This window comes from Megascapheus bottae, chromosome 3 (assembly GCF_031878675.1).
Source record: "Megascapheus bottae isolate mThoBot1 chromosome 3, mThoBot2.hap1, whole genome shotgun sequence".
Taxonomy (NCBI): domain Eukaryota; kingdom Metazoa; phylum Chordata; class Mammalia; order Rodentia; family Geomyidae; genus Megascapheus; species Megascapheus bottae.
This window is the reverse complement of record NC_143511.1, coordinates 32065742-32083101: the sequence shown is the minus strand read 5'-3', so window position 1 is coordinate 32083101 and position 17360 is coordinate 32065742. Positions and strand designations below refer to the sequence as shown.

The 17360-nt window shown below is 44.7% G+C and overlaps 2 protein-coding genes and 1 long non-coding RNA gene across 3 annotated transcripts in view; 1 reads left to right on the top strand and 2 right to left on the bottom strand.

The window, feature by feature from the left end:
• LOC150065237 (contactin-associated protein-like 3) overlaps positions 1-5412 on the bottom strand; it is a 39036-nt gene extending 33624 nt beyond the window's left edge. Inside the window, 1 exon segment of the mRNA XM_090329033.1 lies at positions 5324-5412. Coding sequence (XP_090185159.1) covers positions 5324-5412 — 89 coding nt within the window.
• Positions 1-17360, bottom strand: part of LOC150065233 (uncharacterized) — a 256479-nt gene that overhangs the window by 130905 nt on the left and 108214 nt on the right. The gene's annotated exons all lie outside the window — the stretch shown is intronic.
• LOC150065236 (spermatogenesis-associated protein 31A6-like) lies at positions 8458-14053 on the top strand. The gene is made up of 4 exons (XM_090329032.1): positions 8458-8676; positions 9350-9404; positions 10146-10206; positions 10453-14053. Exons 1-4 carry the CDS (start codon positions 8482-8484, stop codon positions 14051-14053), a joined length of 3912 nt encoding a protein of 1303 aa, XP_090185158.1. The 5' UTR covers positions 8458-8481.

Sequence of the window (17360 nt, the reverse complement as noted above, 5' to 3'; positions counted from 1 at the left end):
GACCCGTAGTAGGGGTAAACAAGTGGACCTCTTTATCCTGCCCACCTGTTGTGCTGATAGGCTCCCACACCCAATATAAGGAGGGGTTTTTTGGAGAGAGAGATTCCTGCCTTGATGAAGCTGCGTGGCGTTTCTGTTCATGCTCCGGGGAAGCAAGGCTGAGTGCGGGAGAACAGTGGGCCCTCTCCTCTCGCGGCTTGGACTGGTTGGGATGTGCTTTTCCCCATCCCTCCTCAAGAGGGACTGGGGACGAAGGACCCCGACATATTGGCGCCCAACGTGGGGCACAAAAGAGGCACAAAAGAGCCAACCTGGGGCAGGAAAGAGGCACGAAAGAGCCAATGTAGGGCACGAAAGAGGCATGAAAGGGGCACGACTGTGAGTTCAGCCAAGTGAGAGATACATGTAGGAAAGACTGAAAAACCAGAGAAAACCTGAAAGGCACAAAAAGACTGAACAACCAGGGAAAAAGAAAAAGACGGGGGGAAAAAAAGACAGGAAGACAAGGAGAAAGAGGGAGAAAAAGAGAAAAAAGGAAAGACTGAAAAACCAGGGAAGCCTGAAAGAAAACACGAAAAAGGAGGGACTGAAAGGCCCGAGAAAGCTGAAAGGAAGATAATGCAAAGAAAAAGAAAAGAACTGAAAGGCCAGGGAAAACGCAGGCTGAAATTGCTCACAGGGAAAGAGAAAAAAGACAAAGAGAAAGACACAGGGAGAAAGAGAAAGAAAACTCCTCAAAGACTAAACCAGTGAATGGGTGTGTGTGTGTGTGAGTGAAAGGGATTTTAATTATTCCCAGATCACCACGAAGCGCGGGTCACTTCGGGTATGGTAGGGAGGAACCTCTCAGGACGGGGCAATGTCCCAGGAAGGGAGGAACCTCTCAGAGGACGAGGCAATGTCCCAGGAAGGGAGGAACCTCACGGGAGTCTCTGGCCAGAGCAGTAAGGTGAGGCCTATTTTCTAATGTCAAAAAAAAAAAAAAATTACCTCGCGGAGGGCGAGGCCTATTTTCTATTTTTCAAGAGATTTTAGAATAGAACCAAGTGGGTTCAGACTGGAACGACCGCGAATGTGTGTATGAAAGGGAACGAATGTGTGTAAAGAGATTTTAGAATAGAACCAAATGGGTTCAGACTGGAACGACCGCGAATGTGTGTGTGAATGGTAAATCTAAGTCTATACGGGAGTAAACAGTTTAAGAACAGGTGAAAAGTAGCACAGAGACGCTTGATGGTAGTGATTTAGAAAGCCTGTGTTTGGGTTCAGAATAAGTGAAAACAGGCTAAAGCTTTTTAAAGTCCCTGACGAAATACAGAGACGACGCCCCTGAGTCAGCATGAAGAAGTTACAGAAAATGGATCTTCGCCCATAACCCCCTTAAAATGAAGGGACCAGAGTCATTTTTGGACAGTTTAAAACAAAAAGGGGGGGACTGGAAGACTCCTCTAATTTTTCCATTGCCCCGCTATTCCCTATGGCTTGTGTGAATGTTGTTCTCTTAGTTGATGTTGGAATGTTTCCCTATTTTCTCTGTAGTCAGAGCCACTCAGTATATACTAGTGCCTGTACAGGTGGAGGAGAATGCTTTTCCGCTCATCAGTAAGAGAGACTTTGGTGTTTTCCTGCCCTTACTGCTGCGAGTATTGCCCTTGCCACTGCAGTTTCTACAGAAAATGATTTGAATACTGTGTTGTAGATCTCAGAAGCCATTAGTCAGCATGTGAGGACTGGAATTATGTGCACAATTGTTACAATATTTTCACTTTGGTGATTGTTATCTTGACACTATTTTGGGATTGATCAGTCTGGATTAGTTTTTATGCACTAAAATTGTAGGCAAGCAATAGACATATTACAAAGTCAATGCAGAAAGTGAATGCTAATGCGACAGGCATTTGCTCCCATGGAAATAGATGCATCCCCTCAGGTCTGATTTGCTTAGACGGCTGGTAGTCAAAGACGGGAAAGTCCCAGCTATTAGCCTATCAACTTAAGACAGGAGCCAAGTAGCTATCAACCTAGCCAAGTAAAAAGGACTTGGTGATCCCATGACGGGTAAGAAGACTAATGAGCTTGGAGACACCTAAGACAGGCACAGCCGATCTAATATGGTGGTAGCCCCACATATACTAAGTTTTGTCTTTTTTTAAGATAAAAACGGGGGAGATGTTGGGGGCCGAGTAATGCCATTCTAATAACTTTCTGCTGAGACCCGTAGTAGGGGTAAACAAGTGGACCTCTTTATCCTGCCCACCTGTTGTGCTGATAGGCTCCCACACCCAATATAAGGAGGGGTTTTTTGGAGAGAGAGATTCCTGCCTTGATGAAGCTGCGTGGCGTTTCTGTTCATGCTCCGGGGAAGCAAGGCTGAGTGCGGGAGGACAGTGGGCCCTCTCCTCTCGCGGCTTGGACTGGTTGGGATGTGCTTTTCCCCATCCCTCCTCAAGAGGGACTGGGGACGAAGGACCCCGACAGAAAATGAACTTTACAACTTGGGACGAGGAGAGAGGGAAAGTGGGAAAAAAAACTACAAGAGGTAATAATGTTCAAGATGCAATGTACTCACTACCTTACAAATGTAGGAGTAATCCCTCTATACATCACCCAGACAATAAAGTAAAAATTTTAAAAAGAAATTCCATATGAATGTTAATATCAGTTTAAGGCTTTTTTCAAATAAAGAAAAAAACCTACTGGAAGTTTAGTAGTCCTGACATTAAATCTGTAGGTTAATTGGAGGAATACCTTTGGCAACATTAAATCATCCACCCATAAACAGATGAGATTTCTTTGGGAATATTTTTAACTTCTTTCAGCTGTCTTTCATAAGTCAGCATACAAACCTGCACATCTTTAATTTATTAAATATTTTATTCTTTGTGGTACTATTATAAATAGGATTGTTTTTTTGAAGCTCATGCTCAAATGTGAATTACAAGCTTCTAGAAATGCATTGGATTTTGAATAATGAGTTGCCATACTACATTTTCATTCAACTTGTGCAAGCATACATGCATATATATATATATATATATATATATGACTGAATTTCTCTGTACAAAAACTTTACAATGAAGTGGCAAGTATGTTAAAAAAAAATCTGAAACTTACCATAGACAGAAAAAATATATATAATTGGTTTATCTGTCCAAACCTAAGTGAAACTTTCCATAGACAGAAAAAATATATAACTGATTTATCTGTCCAAACTAAGTGAAATGAGACTTGAACTTTCTAAACCCTTGACACCCTTCTATACCTACTTATTGTATTTTTCCTCTCAAGTAAAATACAGTTTCAGGCAGTTTTTTCATTAAGCATAGCTCCCAAAGAAATTGCCGTTTCTCTTCATTTCTTTGGCATGTTAATTCTGTGTATACATACTTGCATTAATGGGATCTTTAAGTATTTGCTTTTGAGTGAGACTTAAAATTCTGCCACAGAGAGCTGGGAGTTTGGCCTAGAGGTAGAGTGCTTGCCTAGCATGCACAAAGCCCTGGGTTCAGCTCCTCTATACCACATACACAGAAAAGGCTGGAAGTGGTGCTGTGGCTCAAGTGGTAGAGCGCTAGCCTTGAGAAAGCCCAAAGACAGTGCCCTGAGTTCAAGCTCCAGAATTGGCAAAAAAAATCTGCCACAGAGAATGAAAAAATCCATATATTTAATTCCTTAACACATCCCAATGGAAGTCATTCTGTGAAACTACCCCGCAGATGGACTTTGATACCTCTTGCTGCATGCCCAGGCATAGTTTGGAAAAGAAACAGGTGTCTACATTCAGTGCCCACCTACCAGTGGATCTTCTGTCGCCAGACCCGGGAAAACATCAGGAGAACCTGGAGATATTTAGGGACCACTTCTCTTAAGACTGGAGCCGGTTTATGTTTACAACGTTCAGTGTTCCTGGTAGCTGACTGCACCATCCAGGCCCCTGAGAACTGGTGAGTCTCAGAAGCCACTTCCCCATCCATTCCAAGGCTGTATTCATGCCACAAAGCATGTTGCACGCACATCCCCAATCTGTCTTCATACTTCACACCCCAACTCTAGTTCTTACAGGCAGAATGCAATGTCCTTGGAAACCTGGCATAATTCTTCAACCCTTTAGCCCCACCGAGCTCACAAACTTCTGTGCCTTCACAAATGGCTGAAAATATACACTACAGGAGGAATCATCTTTGTCTTTATCTCTACCACTCCAGGTGGTAAACTACAGTGCATGCCATGAGCTTAACTTTACCAGATTTATCTCCTTAACTATGATACCTTCAAAGTCCAACCCTGTATGACAATGGAAGAGGTGTCCAAAGGGATTTCTAATGTGTCAGTTACTCATTCTAATAGCAAATATGGTAGTATCTTTGCCAGAATAAATTCAAAACAGTCATCCCCACTGTTCTTGGCTTTAATTAACAAATGTAAGACTTTATACCCAGGAAAGAGCAATATCCAACTTTAAGTGTTCTGTTTCCACTTGTAGATACCATTTCCTATTTTAGGAATGTATTTATAAATTATTCATATGTGTGGTTTTGGGGCATTGCATTAATTCAAGGATATTTCAAGAATTGATCTGGATTAGGTATTACCTGTATGAGCTTTTTCTTAGAGCTCATGAATTTATTTTTCAGACTAAATCAAGAGGAACACTACAGGAATACTTGTACTTAAGTAACACCTCAAGTTCTGTAGCGTGGAGTACATTACACCATTAGTGTTTCCATTTTTGGATCAGAGCATTGGTGCATTGGTAACATCACATAGTTTTGAGAACATTTTAACTTGCATAAAAGGCATCCAAAAATTAAAATCTAACTGGCAGAGAACGTTTACCCCATGTGCATTTTCTTTCTTCCTTTTTTTTTTCCCCCTGCCAGTCCTGGCGCTTGAACTAAGAAATGAATGCTCCCACGCAGAAAACTCCAGAAACAGCAGCGCAATAAACCAGACAACACAGCACAGACATATTAGAAGAGCTGGGATCCGGGCAGGCTTTTTCTCCTTTAAATCAGTGTTAATAAAACCTTGAAAAAAATAAAAATCCACCCAGAGTTCAAGCTAAATAAATAAATACCCAGAAAAAAAAAGGCAAGCAAGCCCGGAACAGAGAAAGAGAGGGGCAAAGGTGAACGCATGCAGCGGGACGGTACCGTTAGACACTGCTGAAAATGAACCACCCAGCTGGTGAGCAGGGGTGGAGGGGGACTGGGAGAGGAAATGTCCCCTCCTGACTCCGCGAACCCCCGCGCCACCACAGCCCTAAAAGTCCAAGTCCGAGCCTGATCCGCCCGCCGCCCTCCCACCCCCAGGTGGTCTGCACTCACGGGGGCGTCCGGCCACGCCGGGGCTCCCGGGCTGCGTGGAGAGAAGCGCGAGCACCCCGAGGACGGCCCCCGCCGCGGCGCCCATCTCGTGGCCGTCCTCGCCCGCCCGCGCGACTCCGGGGAGGTGAGCGCCTGAGACGAGCTCCCGCCCCGGCACGCCTTCCCAGCCCCCAGCAGCCGGGGGAGCCCCGGGACCCGGCGGTAGGCGCGGGGCCGCGAGCGCCCCTGGTGGAGACCGCGAGGAAGTGCCGAGCAGACTGCTGGCTCCCCATCTGCTCCTGTCTAGGGAGTGAACTGGGAGCTGCGCGATGGATGTCTGTGCACTACAAAATACTGAAATATTAGCAAACTTGTATGTGAATTCAGAACGAGAGGTCAGGGCAGAATTAACTACCGAGGTTTGAAGAAAATAATTACATAGAACAAAGGCTTGTCTAGTGCTTATTCCAGCTGGGAAATGAGCGCTATATCACTAAATAATAAAAACTTATGAACTGTGGGGCGCTGGTGGCTCACGTCTGTAATCCTAGCTACTCAACAGGCTGAGATCTGAGGATCACAAATCAAAGCCAACCCAGGCAGGAAAGCATGCAAGACTTTTATCTCTAATTAATCACACACACACACACACACACACACACACACACACACACACACACACACACACAGGATTGGAGCTGTGGCTCAAGTGGTAGAGCACCAGCCTTGAACACAAACACTCAGGGACAGCACCCAGACCCTGAGTTCAAACCCCAGGACTGGCAAAAGATAATAAGACAAATAAGTTAAAATAAGCCTACTTTTAAAATGGCACGGGACATTAATTGGTATTTTACCCGACTAGATGTATAACTTCATGAGATATCACTAGTTATTATGAGAAAGCAAAACCACAGGGTAGTAGACCTTTTTATCCACTAGGCTAGCTGCTATGAAATAAGCAGAAGCAAGTGGAGCTGTGGCTCAAGTGGCAGAATGCTAGCCCTGAGCAAAATCTCCAAGACAGCACCTAGGCCCTGAGTTCAAAATCAACACACACAAAAACCTAGACTAAATGAGAAAATTGATGATGATGATGGGACTGTGAAGAAAACAGAGCAATACTTCCTTGCTACCTTTTTATTAAAGGACCTTTATTTGGCAATAAGTGATTTTTTACTCAGAATCTCACACTTACTAGGCAGAACTAGAATTAGCCCAACTCTTTCTTTTCAGTAATTTTCCTGATCCTTTTTTTTTTTTCTGAAACCAGCTTTGGATTTCAGTCCTATGCCTCTGTCTCCTACTTAGCTGGGATGCCAGCTGTGAGACAGCAAGTCATGTAGGTCATTATTCCATTTCCGTAGGAATCACTCAGACACGCACAATACCCCTTTCAAAGAAATTGGTGGGTAAAATTTAAAGGGCAGAAAATTCAACAGAAAAAAAAAGAAGGAAAATTTAACAGAAACTGGCATCTAACTATGCTGACATGTGAAGTTTTAGCTCATAACCAGGAAGCTTTCAGTTACCTAAAATATTTTGTCAGTCGTGGGACTTGAACTCTGGACCTGGGTGCTGTCCTGAGCTCTTCAGCTCAAGGCTACCACACTGCCATTTCCAGTTTTTGGAAATAAAAGTCTCAAGTTCTTTAGTGTATGGGCTAGCTTTGAACCGTGATCCTCAGATCTCAGCCCCCTGAGTTGCTAGGATTACAGGCATGAGACATAGCACCCAGCAAAGTTACCCAGGGTTATTAAAGGCAGCATTCTTTTTTTATTCTTTCTTACTTTGTCCCCACACCACCGACACATATTCCATTCCCCAGGAGTGGAAATTCAAGATTTGTATACCTTCAGTCAAGGTCATCACCCACTTCTCCTTAGCTTGCTTTACAGGGCATTGAAGGAACTTTCAGGACAAGAAATACACCTCCAGACACTAATGGGCAGCACATTTACAAACCAGACGACTTCAAACCACCATTCGGCCACATGTCAGGCTTAAGCACTTAAGTCCATTAGAAAGCTCATGCTGCTGGGTCTTTCTATAAAAGCTATCCTTCTTTCACTATCCACCAGAACTCTCTTCTTTCCCAGACAATAGCAGTACTTCTCATTTTCCCTGAAAATGAATATACCTTTATTTCCTTTATTCTAAGACATTGATCTCATTGACCTTGAATTCAGAGAACTGAATATTCAGTTACATGAGAAAGTTGGAAACTACAGACAGAGGTTATCTAGAAATTACAAAGTCAAGTGAAACAACACATTCCAGAGCTAAGAAAAAAATTTATAAAACTATGAAAAATGCAGATTTCAAACAGTGATCTCCAAAGAACAGCTAATGTCTGGGTTCAAGGGGGAAGGCTCCGGAAATGGACTGAGATCTGCCTCTCACAGGCCAAGCAGGAAATTCAGGATGGTTTTTATTACTCCAGGCAAAGTCATCACTGTCTTATCCTGAGCTAGCTTACCAGGGTACTGAAGGAATACATCTCCAGAGACCGGGGCAGCACGTTTAGAAATAGGCCCAAGACCCACCATTCGGCTACATGCCAGGACTCAGCACTGAAGTCCATATGAAAGTCCATGCAACCTGGTCCTCTCTGTAACAGCTGTCCTTTTCCCACTGCTATTCTTCCTCACATAGTAGCTCAAATAGTTCTCAAGTTCCCTGCAAATTATTACACCTTTATTTTGCTTGACACTAATCTTACTACTTGTGAATTGATACTGAATTCAGAGAACTGAATTTCCAGTTACATGGGAAAGTTGGAAACTGCACACAGAGGTGATCTAGAAATTACAAAGTCAAGTGAAACAACACATTCCAGAGCTAAGAAAAAAATGTATAAAACTATGAAAAATGCAGATTTCAAACAGTGATCTGCAAGAACAGCTAATGTCTGGGTTCAAGGGGGAAGGCTCAAGAAATGGACTGAGGTCTGCCTCTCACAGGCCAAGCAGGTGAACTTGGAGGTGGGAATCTAGAGGCCCAGGAGGGAAGGAAGTGCTGAGCTAGAGGCAGGGGGAGGGCTTTGTTACGCATCACCCCTCCCCCTTTGTGACTTACTGCAAAGCAGGCCTCTGTGATGTCAGCCTTCATTGACTATATGTTGCCAAAGGAAATGCCCAGAGCTCAGTTGCTCACGAGCAATAGTGCGATTCAGATGATGGAGAATCCCCTCTCTTCACTGAAAAGCCTTGCTATCCCCTGGCTGAGCCTCGACCTCACCACCTTGGCAATGGACATGTCCCTTGCCATTGTGTGTGGAGTGGGGCTCTTCCTCCTGCTACTGCTCCTGCCCTGCTTCAAGGGAAATCCACCCTCACCCACTCCTGTGCGAAAGAACAAGATGAGGAAGGTAAGAACCCCAGGGACAGACCACCCAAAGATGGACATATACATATATATGCATATATAATGGAATTTTACTCATCCATTAGAAGGAATCATACTGTACAATTTGTGAAGAAAGCAGACTTGGAAAAATTAATGAATTAAGCAGGGTCAGAGACAAGATCATGTATTCCTTTATATGTGGAAGCTAGATTTAGCTTACAACTCACACATATGTTCGGTGGTGTGCAAGTGTATAGAAATGTATTCACTGAAAAATGATAGATTCAAGGGAGATTTCAAAGTGCAATTCCTTAGAAAGCCAAAACCCTGAAACTCAGCATCCCAGAGCAGAGCTCCTGAGAGGGAGGGGACTTGGACTCTCAACCTCATGTCACACCAAGGACCTGAGTACCACATTTTTACCCAGTGTTAGGTTGCTTACAGGGCTGTTCCAAGCCCACACAAAGCTCCCAGCAGAGGCTAAGGTCAACATGCAAAAAACAGGAAGCTGGGGGAACCTGGAAACCTGGGTGTGTGGTCCTGTGAAAGCAGAAATAATTTGCCACACTAAATATGGGGAAAGACAATGCAGGGACAAAGGAAGAGAGCAGCATTTTATCCGGGAACAGCACGTATCTGAACTTGTCTAGGGAAAGGAGAAAAGAGGTCTAAATCCTGTCTCTCTCATCTCTCAGCATCATGTGGAGAAGAGAGGCCAGATGAGGAGAAAGAATAAAAGTGCTCTGAAAGGTAAGTTCTGCATTTTGTCTCAAGGGGAGATCTCTGACTCTGACAGCCAGAGCCAGGATGCCAAGGATGTCAGTTTTTGGGTAGCCTTTAGAAGGAAAGTAATCAGAAATCCCCTTGGAATGAAGCTGATATGCTTCATCACAAAGTAGGGAGGGGCTCAGAGGCTGTGAGGTAACTGCCTCAATAGTGAGGTGTGTCACAAAGTGGGAGGAGTTAAGAGGCTATGTGTGAGGTAACACTGCCTTGATAGGGAGATGAGTCACAAAGGGAGGAATGGCCAAAAGGCAAAGTGAGGTAACATTCCTTGGAGAGTGAGGTCTGTCACATGGGGAGGAACTAAAGAGACTATGTATGAGACAGCATTCCTTGAGAGGGAGGTGTGTCACAAAGGAGGGCTAGGAGGCTGAGGCAAGCCTGCCTAGATAGGGAGGTGTGACCTCCAAGTCCCAGTGTGGACAAACTCACATCCCTAAGAATTATAATACGCATGAGATCCTTTTCCTTCCGATTCAAGAGAGTTTCTGTAGGCCATACTTTGGCAGAGTTGAAAGCACCTTGTAAATAAAGAAGCACTACCCCTCTCTAAGCCCTCTTAGCACTGGAACCTGCCTTGTGGCCATGAATAAAAATTTGAGATCCAGTGGATCTTCCATGGTCTCTAACAAAGGAATGTCTCATTCCCCCTCCTGTAAAATCTAGGGGTTCTCCCATGTCTGCCATAACCACAGTGTGTGTTTCTAGCTTGCAGAGACACTCAGGAAGAGCTTGAGGACATTCACGATCTAGTTTCCCTTCTTACCAGGTAAGGATTTTCCTCTTGTGACTGAGCCTGCATTTCTTCTCTAGAGAATGGGGTTATCTCGGGGTTGAGGAAGACTTCGGGTTGGCACAGGATGGCACTGATAGGAAGATGTGGGATACAGAGAAGTCTAGGGGCTGTGTAAAAGATGGCAGGGTGTGCTTCAGTAGGTAGACAGCAGGTAGTCACAATTGCCCATCCTCCTGGGCCTATCAGTTGCTGAAGAAAGTTTGTCTCTGTCTCCTGCAGCCACCTAGGGAAGCTCAGTGACAACAGCAGCTCCAGGCACTTATTAAAAGGAGACACCCTAGGTGAAGTTGTCAAATCAGCGTCTGCTGCAGCCCACCCGGCAGCTGGACACTGTGAAGAGGACGCTTTCTCCAGCACTGCGTCCCCAAAGGCTTCCCCAGCTCCTTCCCACGAGGGCTTGCAGCCTCTGGCCTCTGCCTTGTCACCAGTCCAGACATGTTCCTCAGTTCCTGCTGAGACACAGTCACACCACACTGTGCCTCAGCCTCCAGAGCTGTTGATTCCTCTAGAACATCCTTCTCCCCGTTCTCTTTCTCCTCCACCTCTGGCCTGCACTCCACCCAGCCATGACTCAAACTCGGGTCTTCCATCTAACTTCAGGGAAGTTCCACCAGAAAGCAACCCACGGAGCGGCTCTCCAACCAACAGCTCTCAGGTGCCTTCTCCTAGCCCAGCCCTCAACTCTGACATCCTGGAGCTGCTGGAGGTAGTGATTAGTAAGAGGGCTAAGGAGAACGCTGGGGAGGAGAAAGAACACCCTCTGGATTCTCTGGGGAACATGATGAAGTCACTGGGCAGGGCCCAGGACGCGGCCATCCCACAGGCCTTCTGGAACACCAAGGGAGAATCCCAGCAGCTCCCTGAGTCTCCGGAGCTGCTTCTCCCCATGGTCTTACAGAAATGCAGCCAGCTGTTCTGGGGCCTTCCCTTTCTGCACAGCGAGTCCCTGGTGGCTCCTGTCCAAATGTCTGGGCAGCCACTAGTCTTACCCTCTGTTTTATTCAATACTTTCTATAATTTCATGCCAGCACAAGACCAAGATAATGTACTTCCCCAGCACTTTCCACCCCAGCCCTTACTGCAGCACTTCAGCCAATCACAAAACTACACTCCTGCCTTGACCTGGTGTCAGCCTCTACCACTGGCTGACAGCCAAGCTCAGGCCCATGTCCCATCCTATATGCCGGTCCTATCCTCTCATTCACCTCCAGTGAATTCCTGTACAGTCCCACCTGTTGTCCAACACCTAGAACATCACCTTGCCAGGAAGCACCTGGAAAGTCAGAGAATTCTACCCGCTGTGGTCAATCAGTCTCTCAAGGCCTTTACACAAGATCAGGGCCTCTTACACCAGAGAGACTTTATCAAGATTCCAGGTGAATTCATCAGCTTTGAAATGAGGAAAAAGCTGGAAAACCACCTCCAAGAAAGGCTCATCCAGCACCTCCATAAAAGAAATTGTGAGACCCAGGTGTTTTCTGGGAAGAAATCCCGAGTAACAGACCAGGCAGAGGACAAGCCAGGGTGTTCACAGAACTCCAGGAATGTAGACGTTTGCTGCAGAAGGCAAGAGAGGGGAACCTCAGAGAGCTCTGCATCCCAGCAATGGGGGAACTCCAGAAAGGACCTGGAACATCACAGCACTGGGGTAGCCACACAACTGGACAGGGATGCAGAAAGCTGCTCAGCAGATGGTGTGCAAACTAACACGCTGAGAGAATCAGAAAATGACGTGATGAGATCATCACATAGCGATTCTGAATATTTTCCCCCAATTTATTCAGGTATGAATAGTCTAGGAGAAGCCCTAAGAGCCCATTTAATAAAAAAATGGGATCAGATCAACAGGGACAAGGTCCCTTTGCATGTTAGTCATTCCAGGGGCTCAACAGACCATGCCTTGGCCCCCCTTGAAAACTCCAGCTCCAGCATTACTGGTAGAGAAGCACCCTTGGACACTAGGGAAAGCTGCACGAGCTCCTCCCAGAAGGCTTTCCTCTTGGATGCTGCCACCCAACAGCTGCTGGAGGCGCATATCAAGAAGCTTTGGGTGAAGCACAAGTGGGGCTTGTCCCTAAAGATTCTCAAGCCCATAAATCACCTTACTTTAAAAAAGGCTCTCCCTGTGGCCATTTCCCAGGAAGCTTCTCCACACCTGGCCTGTTGTGACTTCAGGGCCAATCTCACCTCTAAGGGGGATGCATTCCAGGGAGAAGCTCTGGACAAATTGCCAAAAATGCCAGGGAGAGAAAAATCAGGTGATACCACACAGCCTCCTCAAGCACCACCACGTGAAACCCTGAGCACAACACTGGGTAGTCACCACTGTGATCCCTCAGTGGTCTCTCCACCTGGAGAAAAAGAGGGACTGCTCTCCAATTCCAAAACCTGTAGCCTTTTAGGAAGTACCTGGCACCAGGACATTGTGCCAGGATCAGAGGGAAGCAGTCCAGAGACAAATACCAGCCCAATAATGGGCATATGTGAGACACAGGAGAAAGCAAGCCTCTGCCATGGTGTGTCCATACGAGAGATCTTTGCATCTGACATGACTGAAGATCCCGTTGAAATGGCTGAGGTGGAAGAGAGACAGCCCACTAACTTGTCAGTCAACAAAGACTTACAAAATCTGAACCTTTTAGAATTTCTGAGGACCACTCGAACGCCATTACCCTCCAGAAGTTCGATTGCTAGGCATCCACCAGGTTCATGCCTGAAAGACCAGGCAGAATCTAGCAGTACAAGTGAAAGCCCACCTTTTGATGATAACTTGCAGGACTGCGACGCTGACACCTTCCTGCAAGAATGTGGACCCGACGTGCTGCTTGGCACCAACGTGCTGGCTTCACAGAGTTCTCTGAGTAGCTCACAGAACTTTTCCAGAAGCAGCACGTCCACTATCTATGAGTCAAGCTCTCCATTACGAACGGGAGGGCACAGCACAAAGCAAGAACCTAAGACCTCCATCACCGATGGCCCATGGTACAGCAAGGTGTTTCATGGCCCCGAAGAAGCAAAGAGCTGTGAGAGGCCCAGAATACAGAAAGCAAAGCCTGCAGGAACAAGGCCCTCGCAAGGACAGAATTTGAACTCTCCTGCCCAGGTCAGGAAAGCAAGAAGTGCAAGGAAGAACTCTTCCCTATCTGCGTCAGAGAAAGAACAGCATCCTCCAGAGATTCATTTTGGAAATCGGATCAAGAATTTTTTTATGGCATTATTTTCCTCTAAAGCTAAAAGTCAGGCAGACTGCCAGCAAAACCCCAAGATCCAGTCGGCCAATACTAAGAAGCAAGACTTATCCACAAGCAGAACGCTCAGACAAAGTGGAGTGCCTGAAGCACAGATGCTTATGAGCACTGTAGGAAGGATCCTAGAGGAAAAACTGGGCCTTCCACAGGAGCCTTCTGCATCTAAGAAAACTTTACATGAAGTTCCGGCCCCCACAGCTGGATATTCCCACCACCACTTGGCTCCTCCTTACCCACAACAAAGCCAAGTAAAGAACACCAGGGTGTCTTTTCCCCAAACCAGCCCCATTGGCCCCAGGCACCCTGTCCATGAGAGCAGGGTCTCACACTATCACCACCCTGGGACAGACTTGCCTCCCCGAAAGCCAGTGTCTCTAGTCAATCATGCCTGCCAGCACAGACCAAAAGGGATGAATGTCTCAGGCCAGCGTATCCACTGCCCACGACACTGTCATCTCAGCCGTTTGATGGTCAGCCATGCATGCCATGCTGCTCACTTGGTTCCTTGTGAGGTCCATTTTTCTCATGAGAAGTTGCAGCCCGTGCACCGCAAGCCTGTTTTTTGTGTGTGAGTACATTGGCTGGGCACTGATGACGTCTCCCTCCTCAAATGTGGAGTGTTTAATACAGTCTTCACGCTCAATGCATGCAGTGGCTTCCTTCAGTGCCTTCGTCTGGGAGAGGGATGGGTAGTGTGTGGTCTTCCTCTAAGCAGGTGTGGCTGGGGTGGACACATGATACAATGCCACTGATGACTGTCAGCTAAAAGCCCTTATTTGAATGTGCCCATTCAGTCACTACAGCCTTTTCAGAAAGTCTGCAGTATTCCCTAGGATCTGGATGCATGGGGTGATAGCTTACTAGGCTGTTCTGCATGACTTAGATTGGGCAACCCCTGGATGCTAGGGGTCTGTAAGGAAAGCAATTCTGCCCTTCTTGTCTAGGGATCCTATTGCTCTGACTTGGGTCACTTGAGTTTGTCATTGAATTCCCAGAAAGCATAGCAGCAGGCCTGTGTGTCATCTAGAATGTTGACAACTGATTTATTGAGGATTTAGGAGTTAGCTTCTGCATCCTTTAACTGTTCCCTTTACTGGGATCCAAGACCTTAATCAGGGTTAGAGAATAGTGTAGTCTAGCACTCTACCACTTTAACCACAGCGTCTGTGTTTTCTGGAGGTTAATTGGAGGTGAGTGTCACAGTTTTCAGAATGGTTCTCTGGATCTTCTGCCCAGGGTCGCTTTGAACAGTGATCCTTGGATCTCAGCTCCTGAGTAAAGATTACAGGCATGAACTAATCGTGCCTAGCAACATACCTGGATAATCTTTTAAGCTTCATCAACCTTGAACTGGAATGCTTTACAGGAAACAAGTTTGAGGTGTTTCTTCTACGGATTCAGGCAGTCTATACCAGAAACGACACTGAGAGGCTAGGCACTGTGAAGATACCTTTCTACAACACATGATTTTCACGTAAATTCTAATAGCATTTTGTTGATACACCCAAACAGAGTATGTTTAGTAAAGTATCTGTATAATCCCAGCTGGTTTTGAAAAATTCAAATCTTCACTTCCTGAATGCTATTGACAACACTGAGAATATGTGTGGGGTTTTATGTGGACCTCTTGACTCCAGGGAAAGAATATGGTTTCCCATTCCATCCGATGACACATCATCTGTCCAAGCTTGTTCTGTCATGTAGTGCCTCCTAAGAGCAGCTATCATTTTAGACAAGTTTTGGCATTCAATGAATGATATCATTAGTAAAGAGTTCTATGTTTTAAAACATGGCACATTCTTGTTACCTTTGTCCTTTTAACCTTTGTCCATAATATATCTGCAGGACCCTTTGGTTACATAGTTGGAAAAATGCTGGCTTTAAAATAGAATGTCACTCTATGTTAAACTGTAGAACTTAAGATGAGTGACAACGAGAAGGAAAATCTGGGATAGAGTGAGGCCAGTGATGACAAATTTCTAAAAATATATGCATTCTTTACCTGACTTACGTAACTTTAGACCCGCTGTACATCACATTTATAAATAATAAAATGAAATTACAGAAATAATCACTTGCCCCTTTCAGTTCAAATATGTTTTTGAGGCACATGAGGAACATAACTTTAGGAAAATTTGTGTGTGTCTTTACTGTGATTTGAGTCTGCTTCATATCAGGACCATAGAGCAACTGCATTGGGTTCTGAAGAAAAGATAGGAATACTATTATGATTAAGAAATACTATATGAAAACATTTATTGTGATACGATTTGAATCAAATATAATTGTTTTAAACTAATAGATATGTAAATTATCACTCAATGGACAAAGGCCTCATATCTAAAATATATCAACAGCTCAAAAAATTGAATCACTCCAAAACTAATCTCCAAAGTAACAACCATCCCATTAAAAGATGGGCCTAAGACATAGAGTCTTCTCTGAAGAAATAAAAATGGTCTATAGACACATGAAGAAATGCTCGACATCTCTGGTCATAAAAGAAATAAAAGAAATGCAAATCAAAACAACTCTAAGATTCCAACTCACTCCAGTTAGAATGGCCAGGATCAAGAAAACTAATAACAGATGCTAGAGGGGATGTGGCCAGGAGGATCACTACTACGCTGCTGGTGGGAGTGCAAACTCATTCCACTATGGAAAGCAGTATGGCAGTTCCTCAAAAGACTAAACATAGAGCTCCCCTATGACCCAGCAATTCCATTACTTGGCATTTACCCAATCGTCCAGAAACAAGGGCATACTAAATCCACTAGCACAATGATGTTCATTGCAGCACTATTTACCATAGCAAAGATATGGAACCAACCCAGATGTCCTGCAGTTTATGAGTGGATCAACAAGATGTGGTATTTATACACAATGGAATTCTATGCAGCATCGCCCCATTAGTAAGAACATGGAAAGACTTAGAAAAAAATCATATTAAGTAAAGTAAGCCAGACTCAAAGGAACATAGGCCCAATAGTCTCCCTCATTTGTCATAATCAGTAGAAACCTTGGGCTCTCCTAGCAGACATTTACCATAGAACAAAATCTAGAGACATAAGGCCAAATAGTATGACACTAAATGTAAGGACCTCCAGGATAAGGAAACAAAAGCCATATAATGATTGACTGTTTTCCTTTATGTACTGTTATCTCTCATCTCTTTTGCTGTCCCTTGGTTATCTCATATTGTTACGGTATTTCACCTTGTTATCTGATATATGTTATATGTGCTTAATTGGTAATTTGAAATTGGATAAGGAAGGGGGAAATCAAGATAAGCTGGGGAGGGAAATGGGGACCATGACATGAGAAAGGGTATCAATGTTTGTGAAGTTATGCACCTTCTATCTGGTGAATATAATGTAACCCTTCTATTAATCACAATAGAAAATTATAAAAAAAAAAGATCTCCAGGTCTGTACATTTTTTTTTGCCAGTTGTGGGGCTTGAACTCAGGGCCTGAGTCCCATCTTTGGACTTTTCTCAAGGCTAGAGCTCTACCACTTGTGCCGCAGCACCACAGCACCACTTCTAGCTTATTAAAATTCTATGCATGTGGTACCGAGGAATTGAACCCAGGTCTTCATGCATGCTAGGCAAGCACTCTACCACTAGGCCAAACTCCCAGCCCTATACAGTATTTTTTTTTTAGCACATTACATTTCATTCTCAATGACCAACAAAACATAACACTTTCATCATCTGTTTTCAAACATAGTAAAGTGGCAAATATATGAGTAGTTGTTCAACATTCTTAGCCATAAAGGAAATACAAATCAAAACGACACCAAGAATGGCTATCAAGAAAACTAACTGATGCTAATAAAAATTTAAAGTAAAAGTTGAGTATATTTAAAGATATTATCA